This window comes from Populus nigra, chromosome 3 (assembly GCF_951802175.1).
Source record: "Populus nigra chromosome 3, ddPopNigr1.1, whole genome shotgun sequence".
Classification (NCBI taxonomy): domain Eukaryota; kingdom Viridiplantae; phylum Streptophyta; class Magnoliopsida; order Malpighiales; family Salicaceae; genus Populus; species Populus nigra.
The window spans coordinates 20,022,251-20,040,025 of NC_084854.1; the positions used below are offsets into that span (position 1 = coordinate 20,022,251).

Sequence of the window (17,775 nt, forward strand, 5' to 3'; positions counted from 1 at the left end):
AGAAAGAAAAAAAAGGCATTCTAAATGTCAAGATTTACTAGTACCATTTATCAAGGCACAAAAATTATTTAGGCCCAAGATTATCAAGACCTCATCAAGAACACACTGAGTTCTTGACCAGGACACTCATCTGGGTTAATCAAATGAAACGATTCTGAATCAGCTCTACCAACCATATGCTCATAATTAGCCCTCATATACATGATCTCCTCCGAATCCGAAGATGACCCCAACCTGGCCGGAATAACACCCGCAGCAACCGTCATTGACTGCACTGTCTTCAACATCAAACGAATCTGCTCACTTGCCTTTCTCCTTAAAGCAAAACCTGCTTTCTTCCCATTGCAATTCACTGTCCAGACTGGGACTGCTCGTAGCCGGACAGAGTTCAACTCAGATCGATTGCACTCAAGAGCGAGGCGGACCAGCCCACATTGCATTTCTTTGACGAGTTGGTGGGTGGGGATTGAGAGTTCAAGAAGGAGAAGAGGTATAGTGGAGAGACGGTCATGTTGGATGCAGAACCAAACGTGGCCTCTGCGGTTGCCGAAAATGGTACCGATCACCATTGTTTTTGAAGGGCGTGGTGGGGCTACTGTGATTATGGGGCTGAGTGTCGATTGTGGGGAGCTGGATTCTTGGTCTTCTTTGATTTGAGGTTCTTGATTAGTGGTGATGGGGTCATCAAGATCATCACGAAGGAGGTGCTAAGGCGTTTCTTGTTGGTGGTTGTGGTGCTGGTGGTAGTGGTGGTGGTAGTGGGAGGAGAGAAACAAGGGAGGAGGAATCGACGGAGGCGTCAATCTTGGTCATCTTTGTTTTTGGCTACTTGAACAAAAGAAGAAACGGGTTGGTTTTTTCTTGGTAAAGAAAGGAATGGAGGGAAGAGGAATTAGAGAAATTGAGAGCAAATTGGTACGGTGTGTTATTCTGAAGAGTCGCATGGGATAATGTGATGCTGCTGCAGATACATAAATATACAGAGAGAGGGGCGGGAAGAAGATATAGCCGTTGAGATTTGTTTGTTAATACTGGTGCAAGATCGAGACCTTTCTGTTTTGGTTCGGAGTCGGAAATGAAGCACAATCATCTTAAAGTTGTAGGGAGGTCTAGAGTGGGCATGGCCATTAGGCCATCGGCACGGTACCAACCCCTAATATAATAATAATAAAAAGCTATAATTTTTTATTTAATTATTAGATGGAGTTTAAAAATTTTTAAATGTTTTTACAGGTCTAGTTATATAGAAAACACTACAACCAACCGAACTGCGAAAGACTCCTAGATCAGACCTTGAAAATACTGTTTAAGTTAATTTATTATTTTTCCTTCATTTTATGTTACTTTCGGATTTTTAGTTATTTTTCCCTTTTGATTAAGATTTTGATTTTTCTGCATCGTAAAGAACATTACTTACCTATTTATGGGATGTAAACTTTAGAAAGGCAAAACTTGTCAGACTTTACCTTTAGAAATAAAACCATGTCTTAGATTATGTTTGTGGCAACTCTATTTCGGTCAATTCTATATCTCTCTTAATTACTAGTTACTATGCTTAGCCAACATCAAAAGTCTTCAACATATAAAAGATAGCAATTCTGAGCGTTTACAAACTAATTTCACATCTTATTAAGAGGAGAAAAAAGAAAAAGAAAATAGAAGAAGAAACCCTTGCTGAAGCGAGGAAATAGAGCACACCATAGATGTTTATAGCACAAGAAGCTGGTGAGCCAGAGGTGCATGATACCAGGAAGGAATCGAGACTTCCCGCAAATCATTTAGTTTTTGAGTCGTTAAGCGGCTTCATTCATCTCTTCGTGCCTTGATTCAGATCTTTTGTCAACTTGCTTTTCCAAATAGCGGCATGAGAAGAGATTGAAATACAGGAGATTTAATGCTGCTAAACTAGCAATAAGGTAGTAGAAGTAGTCGAGTTTAACTTTATTGAGGTCACGGCCACCCAACCATGGAGATTCTTTCCCATTGTTTGAAGTCACGAGGTGGACTAGGTTGATAATAGCCGTGTTCAGGTAGCTGGATGCAGAGAAGCTGAGAAAGAAGATTGCCCCAGAAAGCGTCCTCATGGTTTCTGGCAAATGGTTGGTGTAGTATTCCATAATAGCAACAGCAGCAAATGCTTCGTTCAGACCCGATAAGGCAAACTGTGGCAGCAGCAGCAGAATACTTTGAGGTGACACTAAGGTTCCCTGTTTCAAAGCTGCGTCCCGGCGGCTCTTCTCAACAATTGCAGCCACCACCATGCATAGGATTGCCATTACAATACCAGTGTTGATTCTGTGTCTCGTTGTAAATCTAATATTCTTTTTTGACCTTTTCCTTGCCTGAGGCAGGTAAATTTGCTCGTAAATGAATATCCATATTGAAAGGCAAATCATCGAAATAAGGCCCATCCAACCAGGTGGAATTTTAAAATTGTGGACTTCGTTGTTCGACTGAATTGCTTGCATCAAGCCAAAAGTATTCATTTGGTCCATGGTAATGAAGCAACCGATTCCTGTAAACCAAACTGGCACAAGTCCTACTATTAGTTTCAGCTGTTCAACTTGTTGAACACTACATAATCTCCAAGAATTCTTGGGCAAGCCTTTGTCATCCAATTCGCTTGGATCAGTAATTAGAGCAGCCTTGTCAAAGAATTTGAACATATCAGTGTGAGCAAGCTTTGCTACACGCTGATCTGACTCAGTCAAGGGAGGATCATAGAGGGGATGCCCAGAAGATGATTCAAGACTCACTGCACGCTTCTTACAGGCAGCTACAATCACTTTGGCAATATCGACAAAAACGGTTCCTTGGGACTTTGTGATTATATAAGTGTGTTTGCCAATCAAGAAAATGATAATAGACGAGAAGAGGCAGGCAGCTGGTATGGCATAACCTATAACCCAGCTAACATTAGTCTGAACGTAGACCACTGCAGTGAGAGCTATCACGAGAGCCACTGTGAAAGAGAAATACCACCAGTTGAAGAAGCTCTCAAGCTGGGCTCGTCCTTTTTCAGTTCTGGTGTCGAACTGATCAGCTCCAAAGGCAATGTTGCAGGGCCTAACACCTCCCGCTCCAACGGCAAGCAACCCAAGACCCGAATAGAGGACTCCAAGCTGCCAATCGTGAGGTTTTTGGCAATTGGATACTCCAGGGCAGTCGAGGGGTCTTAACTTTGGTATGCCTGCAGTTAGGGCCAGGACCACCATGCCCTGTACGTTAAAATATAAAAGAACATATTCAATGGATCATGATCCTTATTCAGTGTTAGTAATTTAAATCTCCAAGTAAAAGTAGAGAATACATATATCCAAAATTCCTAACGGTAACTAATTAAGAAACAGCCATCCTTATAATTTGTTCATTCAAACGAACGGAAGTAGAAGATTAAGGATTTCATAGAACATGTTTATTTATTATATCACAATCTACATGAGTCATTGGAAATGTGCAGACAGATGATTTTACCAGGAAAGAGGACATGGAGCCGAAGAGAAGGGTGCGGAACCTTCCCAGATAAGCATCAGATAAGAAAGCACCAAGCAAGGGTGTGACATTGGTGGAACCAGACCAAATATTGTACACATTAACTAATTGAATACCATCCATGTTGTATCTTGTTTGTAGATACACTGTTAAATTGGCTATAAGTCCCATGGAAGCCAATTTCTCGAATGACTCGTTCCCTTGAAACCAAGCAACACAAAATACGTGAAAACAAATTATAGCAAAAACATGCAGATAATTCTAATCGACTGCATTAATTACCAAGAATGTATTTTACAGATCTCCATCCTCCAGTTGCCTTTTTAGGCGGATGCGGAGGAAGAAAAGAGATAGGAGGAGCCAGGTGGAGAGATAAGTGAAAACAAATTATAGCAAAAACATGCAGATAATTATAATCGAATGCATTAATTACCAAGAATGTATTTTACAGATCTCCATCCTCCAGGTGCCTTTTTAGGCGGAGGCGGAGGAAGAAAAGAGATAAGAGGAGGTGGAGAGATATCGTCATCTGAAGGAGATGAAGTCTTAGCAGTAACGACAACATTCTCCATCTCTTCCTTCTCTGCTCCGTCTCTGGGTTCTGTTCCCCCTCCCCCTCCCCCCTTCCTGTTCAAGGCCTTATTCTGCATTTCGCAATCCTTATTTCTCGCATCAATTGACACCTTCTTCCTTATTTTTCTGTTTCTTGTATTTTCAGATCCTCAATGTTTTTGGCTGTTCTGGATTGATTTTGTTTCTAACAGTACAAGTTGTTTTTGTTTGTGCACTTAAAATGCGGAATGAGAAATATCTACCCTTAATTTAAGCTGTCATGTTATAATAAGAAAATAGCAAAACAGACAACAGAAGACCTTAACCAGCTACAGTACAGCCCTTTCCGATGCTCTTTCTGTCTTTCACTAGTTTGTTTGCTTGCTTGCACAGCAAGAATAGCAAGAACGGCAAGAACATAACATATGTGGTCTCTACGTAAGGTCGAACATAACATGTGTGGTTCGAGTAGTTTTTCTTTCTTTCTTTCTTGTTTCTTACAGCCTCAAGCTCAAAGAGGCTGTCATATTTAACGAATCGTTCTGTTATTTCCTTTGGACAGCTTAATTATCTTTCTACGTATCTGACCTGTTCCTTCATTTAGGGTTTTCCTTTCTATTACATTGACAACTCGTGGAAGTTGAACTTGTACAATTACGAGGCTATAATTTTTTTTTTTAAAATTCAAAAATTAGGTTATGGTAGTGTTATTAATGATTTTCATATCTTGATATACAAGTAAAGTATAACTTTTAATGAAAAATCACCTATGTGTAAATAATATGATTGTTTTTTAAAATTTTTTGATAAAAGTTGGTTTCTCTAAGCACCCATGAATCTATAAGTTTCTCAAGGTCAAAATGAACACAACAATAAGAATTAAAGGAAATATTAGGTAGAAACTATATCAGTATTATTGTCTTAGTTTACAAAAAAAAAAAAAATAGTTTAAAACATCACATTCATTATTTAGCCGAGTAAATCTAAAAGAAGGTTCAAAATCAAAAGCTATCTATCCTAATATAATAATCTATTAAGTCAATATCTCTCAGTAAATCTTTAAATTATTTTCAAACTAGTTAAATAATTTCCATTTATGTGGGGGAGTTTTGGAAAATTTATTAAAACATAGTTAATTAATGGACACATTTGAGAACAAATAAAAAAAAGATGTCTACTCACTTTTTGAGTTAACACTTTGTTGTAACTTAATCTCAAACATAAGCTCTTTAATATAAAACATTAACATGATTTAAATAAAATGTGGGTAAATAAATAATTAATTTTAAATAACTATTAGTTAGCATGTTTTGTGAAACCTAAAACCCTCTAAAAGAGTTATATCCCGCATAAAAAAAAACAAAACTTTCTTAATATTTATAAAGTGGAAGTTGAAAAGTAAAAATTAAGTCCAAAAAAGGCCTGAACTTTTAGAAATGAGATGTCTTAAAAATAAAATGGGCTATGAGCTTAAACTCATGCACACCCATATTGATTTAGCTTGATCCATGCTCGAGCTTCAAGCTAGGCCTATGATTAGGTTAAAGTTTATTGTAAAATAATATTTTGGGCTACAAAATATTGTCTTTTACCAACTAAGATTTGGACTTAGACGTAGTTCATGAAGAATTATTTATTTTAGTTTATTGTTTTATCTAGTCTAACTCATGAATATTAACAGTCTTTTCTAGAAGTTTTTTTTTACAATTCTGAATAGTTTTTTAGTTTAAAAATTCATATTTATGACTGTTATATTTAAGTTTAATTCTTGATTTATGGTGGTTAATTAAATGTTGATAATGATGGAAGTTAAAAAATCTTATTACTTTAAACCTATGAATTTTAAAATTTTTTCTGAGTATTTTTTATGTTTTGAATGCTATAAATTAAATATATTTAAGTAAAATTTTTAAAAATAAATATAATTTTGATGCTTTTATAATTTTTTATTCTTTTAAGAAAACAACAACTCTAATCATAATTTTTAAAATTATAAAATTTTATAAAAGTAATATTATATAAATAAGAGTGATTTTGTGATGTACAAATAACTAATAATATTCTACTAATTACTAACAATATATATATATATATATATATATAACCAACTAAAAAAACAAAAACTCATATAATTATTTTATTAACACAATAAGATTTTTCAATTAATTTTTCACATGGGCTCAAATTAATAATTAATATATTCCTTTTCTTTTTCCGTCCTCACCTCTCTGACTCCATGCTAGACAGCACTCCTCCTCAACCGCGACCCACATCGCCGCCATCAACATCATTAACCGTCGTGGCTTAAGCCTCCGCGCCTCTAACTACCAACCTTTATTACGAGTCGCAAAAGAAACATTTGGAGGAACCTGTATAAAATTGCTGAGGAGGTGATTCAGATTCGTTTAAGGGTTTAAATTAGCCAAAACCCGCAATGGTATAGCCTTTTTTTAATTTTTACCTTCAATCTTGAAAGCTTAAATTTTTATTACTTAAATTCATATTTGAACTCTGTATCAACAAGTTAAATGGAAGACTTTGTGCGATTTTAATGCCCGATGAGGAGATTCGGAATTTTAATACGGGACTGTGTGATTGCTGTTACTAAAAACACTCTTCATACTCTTACTTTATAAATGGCTGTTAATATGACAAAGATGGGTTTTGCTTTGGTTCATGTATTTGTGCGATTTTTGGATGTTAAAATGCACATAACTGTCTATAATATTAGGCTTCAAATGTGATTATTAATCTCCATTGAACCCACCTTTTCCTTTCCTTTCCTTTCCTTTCCTTTCCTTTCTTTTTTTTTGTGTGTGTGTGTAATGAGTGAACATTGCTTGGTTAGTGTTTCGAGTTTAGGTCGCGCTGCTTTGATGTCTTATGCTTCTCATGCCATTGTATGCTTCCGTTTCGGAACTCTACTGGTCTGGTTTAAGTAAAAAGATGCAGTTTTGAGCATGTTTCAATTCTGTGTTTATTTTCATTGTTTTTGGGATCCCTTGTTAATCTTGGTTGAGGATGGCTTAAATTAGGTTAATTTTTATTTTTCTTTATGGTAAAAATGCTAACTTATTACTCTAAATGCTGTCTGATTTGATTTATTTTGGAGAAAATAGGAAACATGACATGTTAGTTTTATGTGTTTGCTGAGTTTTGAATTTTTTACGAAACCACTGCTTGTTTGTTTCCCTTTTTCTAGCTGTTTCTCTATGAGTTTATGTGATTTTCGTATTCAGTCATCCATGCTGGAAAATTTAGTTAGCTTTGACAGGAATCTTGTATACCTGTCAGATTTTAATAAATATATGTGACTGCATGCTGATTTTTACCAAACAGACCTCACCTGGCGGGCATAAAGAGATGAGACCCGGTTGGTTATAGTAGAAGGTTTGAAATGAGTCCAAGTAATAAATGACAAAGATTCATTTTAACTGAACATGGACAATATATAAGGCAGTGGCTAAAACCCTCCAATTTGTGTTGACGCCCGCTCACAGTGACACAGGAGACTCTCTCTCCCCATTCACTTAGTGATGGTGTTACAACTGAACCCAGTTCTATTGTTTGTGGACTTTTAGGAATTTTACAGCTCTTCTTGACTGAATTTTATTTTATTGGCAATTTTCATTTTCATTCTGTTTCTTAATCTCAGACCATGTTGCCCTCTCTTTCACTAAGGTTTGGTCTTCCCTCTCTCTTTTTGTTTCACTTTGTTGATATGGCATGCTAACTTGCCTTTTTTACTTGTTATCCATGAAACTACTGCTCTGCTGCTACTACTGTTGCTTTGATTAAACTTCATTTCAATCTATTATTGATTCAGATTGGGCATTTAAGGAGAATAGGAGTGTGCCGGGTGCAAACCTTGCTAAATTCTAGCTACAAAACGACAATGGAAGTTCAAATACTAACATCTAAGACACACTCTGCTGCTAATGCTGCTTCGCCTTTGTCACAGGTGCTCAAGACAATTACTATTCCTATATCATTTAATAGCAAAACTAAAATTAAATTGTTCCTTATGTTCTCATTAGTTTTGCTTCTTGTTTCATTTGGATTGATGTTAATCTCCTGAATTATTTGCATGTAATAATATTTCAGGCAGTTTACCATGATGGAAAATCAGAGCAGAATCTGAGGCGAAACCAAATTGGTGACAATGTCTCCAAGAAGGACAAGATCAAATTTCTCATTACCACAGTAATTACCTAAAACACAAACTACTAATTGCTATCTATGGACTCCAGTACTTGGAAAAATCATTTCTGAATTTAGTGACATTGTCACTAATGCTGTGCAAAGGTTATTTTTTATTTAGTAATTAGGATAATGGTTTGCAGAGTTTTTAAGCCATTTCTGACCTGCATATACCAACAACTAGCCAAATCCCTTTTCTAATTTGGTTTGCTAACCAGCTATTTTGTCGGTCTTCCATTTATTAAATCATTAATGCAGCCTCTAGGGTTATAGAAATTGATTAAGGAAATAAACGACGAACCTACACATAAGAAAGCAAGTTAAGCACACTCATGGTGGCAATACATTAAAAAAAAAAAGAACAGAATAAACTAATTTCTGCACTCAATGGCCCATTCAATAGCATGGTAGTTTTTGTAGTTATGAGGCATAAGCTGCTTAGTTCTGGATATGGTTTTTGAGAGTTTCTAAATGGCATCAATGTCCAGAAACTTTCATCTTTTTGTTTCCATAGCTTGTACTATTTCAGTTATTGTATGACAAGACAATGTTACATATGCAGCTTTTAGATCTAAATGACAGCAAGGATGCTGTGTATGGTGCTCTTGATGCCTGGGTTGCATGGGAGCAAAAGTTTCCTATTGCGTCAATTAAGCAAGTATTGATTGCTCTTGAGAAGGAACAACAGTGGCACAGAATTGTTCAGGTCTGATACTCTCTCTCTCTCCCTCTCCCCCCACCCTATGCAACCCTAACCTGGATGCATGCTTTTCTGAATATGATGGTGTTTATGTACTGCGTGAACATTAAGAATAACAGTGGATTCTTGTAGGATTAAGTCTATAAAATAAGCAGAAAACATGTAAAGATCACAAGACAACTGTCATATGGATGCCAGGATAAACCTTTCATTTTATCTACTTAAAAATTCATGGTTTTAGCACTCTTCCTAGCTTGTGTTACTATATCTTTTTCAAATATTGACTAAAAAATTTCTCACAAGCCATATGAATCTAATATCTTAATTTATGCTGGTGGGAAAAACTTCTGTGACTTATTGCAAGTGATTTATTGCTCATTTGGCAACTGATTGTGTTGTTCCCACTGGATAATCTTGATGTTATACCAAAAAGTTGTTAAAGCTTTTCGGTATAACACTCTCTTTTCTTGGTCCTCTCTTAAAAAAACTAGTGACAATTGTTGATAAGAGTTTGAGCTGTGGTAGTCATGTTATTTCTATGAATCAAATCTGATCACTCATTGTTCTTTATTCTAGAATAAAACTTTAAATACAAGTTCTTTGTATTGATTGTATTTTCCTTTGTTTGCTAATATGGGGTAATATAATTGGACACCCTTTCTATTATATTTCATAAACTGATGATAAATAGAATTAACTTGATTTAATTGTTTTTGGGACAGATTTTTATCTCTCATGTTAAACAAAACAATTTTGATTGGCTACTTATATTCTTTCTAAGGTTGATGGTTGGGATCCTTGAGCTTTTCAAACTATGGTCGGGTTTTCTATTCACTCCCAGCAAAGCAAAATGAAACAACAATAAAAGAAATAGTATTTTTTTGGGACAAATTTTTATCTTTCATGTTAAACGAAATAATTTTGATTGGCTACTTGTATTCTCTCTAAGATTGATGGTTGAGATCCTCAAGCTTTTCAAACTATGGTCTGGTTTTCTATTCACTTCTACCAAAGCAAAGTGAAACAAGAATAAAAGAAATTGTATGTCCATTTAAGAATCTCTATTAATTATTAAAGACAAAAGTGAAGGAGCAAAGGCAGAAATTTCATCTTGCAATTTTTTTACTGAGCTGCAATTCTTTGCCATTATGCTATCTTGATACTAAGTTCCTTAGGCATCAGTCTCTTCTTTTGAATCTTACTACAAATGACTAGTAAAATTGTATAAAAAATGAGAAGGAAACGATTGGAATCAAGTCGGTCAATTCTTACTCTCTCCTGGCTGCTGATAATTTTCTGGCTAGAAAAAATGATTCAAGGGAATGTCAGATAAACATGGTTAAATTGACAGTTGTGGTTGTTTCTAGGTAAAGAAATTAAGAAATAATAGTTCAGTAGGGTTCACAATTCATCTAAGGAAAGTCCTTGAGAGGCCTTGGATGCAGAACTCTAAGAATCCAAGAGTTGAGAAAGACGAATACATACTGAAGGAGTTGCCTTTAATGAAGATTGATCAAAGATTTTCAAATTGCACTTCAACCCTATATTCCAAATTATTTTAATACTGCTTGTTTCTACAGAGCTTGCTAGTCCTTTCTCATCCTAAAAGCCATGAAGTGGATATACATAACATCCACCTCACTCTACATAATGCCTCTGAAGACTCATTGTGAATACTAAAGATTGAGTGACTGTGCATCCCTTTGTTACCATGGTTCATAGCACAAACAATATCAGGTGATGGAGCCTAATTTTGGCTTCCTGATTTGCAATGGATCACTAGTATTTCTCTTCTTGAGTACTGTAGTTTAGAAAAAGGACCTGATGTTGGGGTATCTTGTCTGTGTGGATATATTAGCCTGAGGTGACATGGGTACATTTGTTGTCTGCACAGGATAGTATAGAAGTCTCACAAAGAAATATCATGAGGAACTGGAATGAGCCATGATAATTAGAATTATTAGGAGATCTTCATGGTGACAGCTGCAACTGTGTCTTTGCCTAGCTGCTTTGTGCTTACATTTCTTGAAGAAATTGGTGAAGGCATTTTGTGAATCTCCTATTATAGCTTTGCAAAAGGTCTTCTTTCAGCTCCCGGTGATTAGTTTTCTTATAGTGTCATTAGAGAATGTTGGATACAGTTTTTGTTTGTTTTTGCTTTTATATTGGTAATTTTAGTTTAAGATAACTTCCAAGACCCACACTAGCTGCTCACGGAGCTGTGAACTATGGTGATTACCTCCCTTGTATGTTTGACAACATCGAATTGTAAAATAATATTGTGAGCTTGGCTTTTAATATTTTCATGGTGGTGTTTGTAATGTTCTTTCAAAATATTACTTAATTTTCTTTGTTATGCTGCTTATTAATGCTATTTCATTAACATTGAAAATTATTTGATATGTTCATAGTTTGTTGTTAATCTCTAAAGGTTATTAAATGGATGCTAAGCAAGGGGCAGGGAACCACAATGGCAACTTATGCACAGTTAATACGAGCATTAGATATGGACCACAGAGCAAAAGAAGCACATGAGTTTTGGTTGAAGAAAATTGGTAGAGATCTTCATTCCGTGCCATGGAAGCTATGTAATAGCATGATATCTATATACTACAGAAACAACATGCTAGAGAATCTTATAAAGGTTTGGTTTGCAGCATGTCATACGCTCCTTGACATGGAGAATTGGTTGTGTAATGAACTTATTATGTTTACTAGGCAATCATCGTCACGATTTGCATACCATACTTTTTTAATTGTTCTGTAGAAAATGGTGGTTTTCTAGAAATACATCATCCAATGCAAGAAAAACAATTTGAATATTTTCTGTAGAAATTTATTTTCCAGTGAAGGACACAGAAAAGCTCTATCCTTGTCGAGGTAGCTGCATAGGAACATGAATGAAAATGGTAGAAAGGTGTTCATACTAACCATTATTACTTTCTGACTCCTTGGATGTGTAACTAACTCAAGGAAATGGTACAAAACTTGAAGATTCTATAATGTTTTGAAGTCAGTGAAGTGAGATTTCTTTCCCAATTTTTCTATAGGATATGATGCTGGCAGTGCAACTGTATCTATACACCCATAGATTGTCTATTTTTTCTTGCAATAGTTGCATGTGAATCTCTCCAATTTTAGTGGTGTACTCTATGTTTTGATATTTCTTCCATTCTATCCCAAGAATAAAGCAAAACTCTGTTGATTTGCTGCTTAAATTGAACAGAGTTTGGTAGTCATTGGAGGATGTGGAAGATTTTATCCTTTGTTAAAAAAGTACGAGGAAGGAGAAAAAGTGCTATAAAATTCATTTCTTGTTGAATCTATTGTTTATCTGTAAGAAAGGAATGTTAGTTTTACCTTTCAGCCTTTCAGTATGCATTCTTTAGATTTGTCATTTGTTGTCTTTGTTAGTTGGTTATAGGTTGATGTTGGATTAGCTTTTTTCCTATCTTGAATTATTTAAAATTGCTCCTTGTATATTGGTTGGACTAACACAGCTTTGTCATTGTAATTGGATGCAAAGCTTTTCAAGGGGTGTGAAGCTTTTGATCGTAAACCTCCAGAAAAATCAATTGTGCAAAAAGTAGCAGATGCATATGAGATGCTAGGCTTACTTGAAGAAAAGGGAAGGTTACTAGAGAAGTACAATCATCTCTTCATTGATACAGGGAAAGGATGGAACAAGAATTTTAGGGTTGTCTCTTCCAAAAAAAATAACAAATCAGGTAAGGCATTTTTAAGTCACTTTCTGTTTTGACGTCACTTTCTGATAGCAACAAATTTTTGCGCTGTAAATTTGCTCAATAACTAGTTAAAAGGCAAAAACAAACTAAGCAAATTTTTGAAATGAATGTTCTGAAAACAAGATTTCTTTAGCCTATGATTGTATTTTTGCAATTAGAGCGTGTATGATCACTGTGTCTTTGCCATTTGGTGCTGTAGCAAATATCATCATCTAGCTTCTATACACAAACATGAACACATATTTCAATTTAGTCTTCAAACCTCCAAACTACTTCCAATGATGGAAAATTGGATACAGTGATGGTTTATAGTATATACACAATCTTTGCTATTGGCCATCCCTCAAATTTTTCATGATTGCTAGCTTTGAAATTTGACTGCATTGAAGAAGATTATACATTAGTGGATGGGGACCAAGCTAGACTTTAAGTTTGACATTTCATAAAAATATGGTTTTACCCGCCTTAGTCCTTTGGATGGTTTGATTTATCAAACCCAGCTCAACCTTGACCTGCCCAAGGGCCTGGAAGTTTCACCTCTTCAACAACTGGTGGGTCACTGGGTATGATGGTCGTTTAGTTCAAATATATTATTTATTTATATTCAAAAGAATTTATTGGATTATGCACAATTAAAATATAAATAGGTCCATTAAGTGAAGACCTGCCATAATAATATGTATAGAAGCATTTGGTTTCATCCAATTACAGCCTTCAAATCTTAGTAAGAGATGTGTTATTTAGGTATCTGCAGTTTGCTTTTCTAGACAAAACTATTATATCTTGATTCATTACTATCACTTACAATATCTTGGAATTCCCTTTCTCTAATTGAGCATGAGAAGCGTTTTATTATTGTTTGGTCGCATTCAAGCTCTTTTTCCAAGCTAGATGATTTTGATGATATAACATTAAAAGAAACATGTGCCCCACATGAAGTTTCAAGGGCTATTAAAGAACACGATATTCAGAAGTCCCCAAACACGTGTTGGTATATGTCCTTGTGTTTCTAGAACTGAGCCTGATCATATGATCTTTTCATATTTGTGATAAGCAATGTATGTCCAGGTGTGTATTTATGACAACTCTAGAACTGAACCTGAAGTCTGTGTTGAGCCCTAGGACCTATCAATCTGTTGATTTTCATGCGCAAATTCATCTGCTTTAATGAGTGATCCTTTTACGTAGATGAGAGAAAAATTTAAATGCCTTTGCCTCTTGATTTTGACACTATTCAGGGAAGGCAAAAAATTGAATATGCTTCAGATATGCTTGCTGATGCTGTGGATGGAAAACAGTAACTCCAAGATTGTCAGAACATCGCCGATAAATTTCCTCTTGCTTGAATTTTTGGAATTGCTCCATTTTCTTTGGAGAAACCTTTGCTGAGTTGATTTGGCCACAGTAAGTCTGTTGAATGCTTTGCTGCACCGCTGGGAATTAGAGATTATGGTTTAAAGGAGGATAAGGATAAAGACTATTTTATTTTGTTCACTCACCTAGGAGAATTATACGAATATTTTCCAGTTTTTATTTATTTATTCTCTCTTTTGTCCGAGGCAGAGCTAGATGGCGTAAATTAATAATCATATCATAAAGAACTGAATCTTCTTTAGTATGTATATTTTTTTCAATTAAAAAGCGTATGATGTTAAGAATTTACATTTTAGATATGTTGTTATCGTCTGTACCATGCGGCATTTGTTATTTTCCATAGAATATCTATAGATGGATGGAGGCATACGCTACAAGTCAAGCAGGCAGCAGTCCGAACTGTGCTGCAAGTAAACCAGTTTTGAACTAAACAATTTAGTTGATTTCCAGTTGATGCATTATTTGTATTCTCAAATTTAACAGGCCATTTTATTAATCCGTTGTGTAGAAATAGTAAACTAGTTTCCAATCGCAACCCTCATGTAATTTCAAAGTCACTAGATCACGTCTGATACTGGTAGGAAAAACTCACTCGATCCAACAATTTAGACATCCAAGGCACTACAAAACACGTCCGACAGGAAAATGGCACGAGTAGGATTTCCACAACATGACTGCTATTTGATGACCAGCAACAGAAAATTATGTTGGAGTCATAACCTTGAAAGGAAAGATAATTACAAAATACGAGAATGCTTTTACTGACAGACCAGAAAACTGGGTTTTAGATTAATCTTGACAATCTAATAGAGCTTGGATTGCTAAATCCATTGTTGGTCGCTTGTTCCTATCTTCCTCCACACAAGATATACCAAGTTGAACGATAGTTGTTGCTTGGTTCCTGCTAAACTGGCCATTCAATCTTGGATCCACTATTTCCTCTATCCAGGAGTCCTCTCCGCACTGAATTTTGCTTCTCACCATTCTGACAAACCCTGTTAGATCTGATTCATGCTCTTCGCCGCCTTCTATACCCCAATTTGAGAGAGGGATTCCTTTCACTAACTCTAGAATTACCACTCCGTAACTATAAACATCAACTTTTGCAGTGATGGGAAGATTTGTAGCCCACTCTGGAGCCATGTAACCCTTTGTTCCTCGAATTCGTGAGAAGACAGAGCTATTGCTACCCCTCTGGGACAGCTTGGCTAACCCGAAATCTGCAATCTTAGGTTCAAATTCACTGTCCAGAAGTATATTTCCTGGCTTCACATCACAATGTATAATCCATTCTAGACACTCTTGGTGAAGATAAGCCAAACCCTTAGCTGTCCCCAAGGCAACTTCAAACCTGTCTTTCCATTCAAGAAACTTTGGGGAGAATAGATGCTTGTCCAGTGACTGATTTTCCATGAGCTCATAGACTAGGAGTCTGTGTTTGCCCTCTGAACAGAATCCCCACATTCTCACAAGGTTCATGTGATTGATTTTTCCAATTGTGCTAACTTCTGCCCAAAATACATCCTCCCCTTGGTACATGTTTTCCAGTCTCTTCACAGCTACAACCCTTTCATCTGTCAAAATGCCCTTGTATACAGTTCCAGAGCCTCCCCTTCCCAGCTCTTCCTTGAAATTATTCGTCGACTTCTTGAGCTCAGCATAAGTAAACCTCCTAAATCGATTTGATAACACTTGATATCCATCTTCCACCAAAGCTGGCACACCATGCTTTCTGAAAAGAAACCACCAACCTGAGACTACAAAGAGAAGTTCAATAAAACCAATGGCAGAAGCAAATGAATAGAGATAAACCCATCTCATTCTCTTAGTGTTGATGTTATACATAGAAGGAGAACCGATCATTGTTTCCAATTCATCAGACTGGCAAATGGGGTCAGTGCCATTAAGAATAGCGTGTTGAGATGTCTCAACAGTCACTGGCAGTTTGAGATATATTTTGCCTTCAAAACTTGGAGACTGGTAACCGTTGAAAAGCTCACTTTTCGTGTAACAACGTCGCTCCCCTGTTAGCTTATAGTTAAAAGCTTTACACCGATAATCCCCCACGCAGAGCTTCATGCAGGAGTCTAACGAAATGGATTCGATGAAATTAAGATCAAATCCAAAGTAATCTACATGCGGCAACTCCACAAATTTCACTTGCTGTGACTGGAAAAGAGTTTCGTTAAACAAAGGCTTGCAGCCTTTATTCCAATTACCAGGCTCAGTGATCTCATAGCCAGGAGGGCATGAACACTTGGGCTCTGGTGTATTTACACAAATCGCATTTCTCCCACAAACTCCATGAACAGTACAAAGCTGAGTAAGAGCTTCCCATGATATCACCCACAGCCCAGTGTCATTGTTCAGGCTATAAAGCCTGAGATTCCCATCATGATCCATTGTTAGCCTCCTTCTGATCCTTAACAAACCCATGTCAGAAGCAATGAACTGGAACCAATCACTAGATACAAAATGGCCCATTTCATCATAAACAGCAATTCTGCTACCATTATAGTTTGTTCTACCATTTTCGAACATTTTCAAATAAGGTATAGGCCAGTATATGCTTGAAATATCAGGACCATCATATTTCAACCTCAGCACATTATCATTATCAAAAAAGAAATTAAAATATCCAGAAGCATAAGACCCTCCATGTAATCTAGCAATCAGCTTTGTACTCTTTGTAAATAATTGGTTTGGAAGAAGTGTATCAGTTGGAGAATCAAAGCTTTGCCATAGAATTTCACCACCAGGGCCTTTAATAACAAGGTTACCAGTATCCAGAAGCTCTGCCATTCTAGCATCAGTGGAGGTGGTGTTAGTCTCCCATATGATGGAGCCATCAACATCGTACAAGACCATGGCACCATCTCCTCGTAGAGAAACTCTTGAGCCTTGGCCATTAGCAGGTCTGTCTCTGTTGGCCATCCAAACCACAGTCCTGTCCTTGGAATTGGTGAACCAAATAGAGAACCAATAAGCATTTTGTCCCATCCCATAGAACCCACAGGAGAATGTTTTATCCGGTGATACAAGGATGTCTGAATCATCTTCTACTGATAGAGATGAACCTCTTTGAAAAAAGTTGTGTGCATATGAAGTTGACAGAAACAAGAAGAAAACAGTGAGGAAAGAAGGGAATTTTGGAGATGATGAAGTTTGGAAACTCCTCATGATACCAGGGTTGGTTTACAAGTTCCATATTTGGTAAGAATACATGTTATTTATGGAGAAAAATTATGGATTACCATTTTTATTGTTTTGTTATCAATTATTTTCAAGAACGCAAAATCAATGCATTGGACGATTCGTGTTTTTTTGGTGAGGACTTTGACAAGATCAAATGTCCATCATGCATGCAGTTACTAAATATTCTCATGCAAGTGTGGGAGTTTTTAATTAAGAATTCTTGAAGACAAGCAATTGTTTATATATTTTTCAGGATATGACTATTTCAACATGGTATCCAGTTTGATTTTCTTTGTCTATTAATATTGATGGCTATAGACTGTGGAATATAAATTTTGTTTTGCAAGTCTTTTTTAAAGTATAAAAACCTAGTTTGCCGCGTACGTATAAATTGACCTAAGATATCATGCATGTAAAAAAAAAAGATATAACTATGCCCACGTTGGAGTTTTCGTGTCCCGCAGTGGTGTTGGGATATTATTAAAAGAGGATATCTGTTCCATCTTCCAAGGCGCC

The 17,775-nt window shown here is 36.1% G+C and overlaps 4 protein-coding genes across 5 annotated transcripts; 1 reads left to right on the plus strand and 3 right to left on the minus strand.

Annotated features, from left to right (window-relative positions):
• Positions 1-14: 14 nt before the first annotated feature.
• LOC133688280 (protein MIZU-KUSSEI 1) lies at positions 15-813 on the minus strand. The gene is given in 3 exon segments (XM_062107709.1): positions 15-703; positions 706-798; positions 801-813. Coding segments are annotated over 3 exon segments (726 nt in total). The 3' UTR covers positions 15-83.
• An 873-nt stretch (positions 814-1,686) lies between these two features.
• On the minus strand, positions 1,687-4,142 carry LOC133689444 (protein NRT1/ PTR FAMILY 2.8-like). Its single transcript, XM_062109300.1, has 3 exons — positions 3,942-4,142; positions 3,475-3,753; positions 1,687-3,218 (listed from the first exon to the last, which is right to left on the minus strand). Exons 1-3 carry the CDS (start codon positions 4,140-4,142, stop codon positions 1,794-1,796), a joined length of 1,905 nt encoding a protein of 634 aa, XP_061965284.1. The 3' UTR covers positions 1,687-1,793.
• A 2,101-nt stretch (positions 4,143-6,243) lies between these two features.
• On the plus strand, positions 6,244-14,363 carry LOC133688028 (pentatricopeptide repeat-containing protein At4g21190-like). Of its 2 annotated transcripts, XM_062107398.1 has the most exons (8): positions 6,301-6,320; positions 6,360-6,481; positions 7,871-8,005; positions 8,149-8,247; positions 8,807-8,950; positions 11,376-11,588; positions 12,471-12,672; positions 13,929-14,363. In XM_062107398.1, exons 2-8 carry the CDS (start codon positions 6,479-6,481, stop codon positions 13,943-13,945), a joined length of 813 nt encoding a protein of 270 aa, XP_061963382.1. In that variant the 5' UTR covers positions 6,301-6,320; positions 6,360-6,478; the 3' UTR covers positions 13,946-14,363. The 2 variants fall into 2 exon arrangements, with proteins under 2 accessions (XP_061963383.1, XP_061963382.1); XM_062107399.1 differs by lacking the exon at positions 11,376-11,588 and having other exon boundaries at positions 6,244-6,481.
• Positions 14,364-14,578: 215 nt separating this feature from the next.
• LOC133688029 (putative receptor protein kinase ZmPK1) lies at positions 14,579-17,247 on the minus strand. The gene has a single exon (XM_062107400.1). The coding sequence runs from the start codon at positions 17,242-17,244 to the stop codon at positions 14,854-14,856; it is 2,391 nt and encodes a 796-aa protein (XP_061963384.1). The 5' UTR covers positions 17,245-17,247; the 3' UTR covers positions 14,579-14,853.
• Positions 17,248-17,775: the final 528 nt, after the last annotated feature.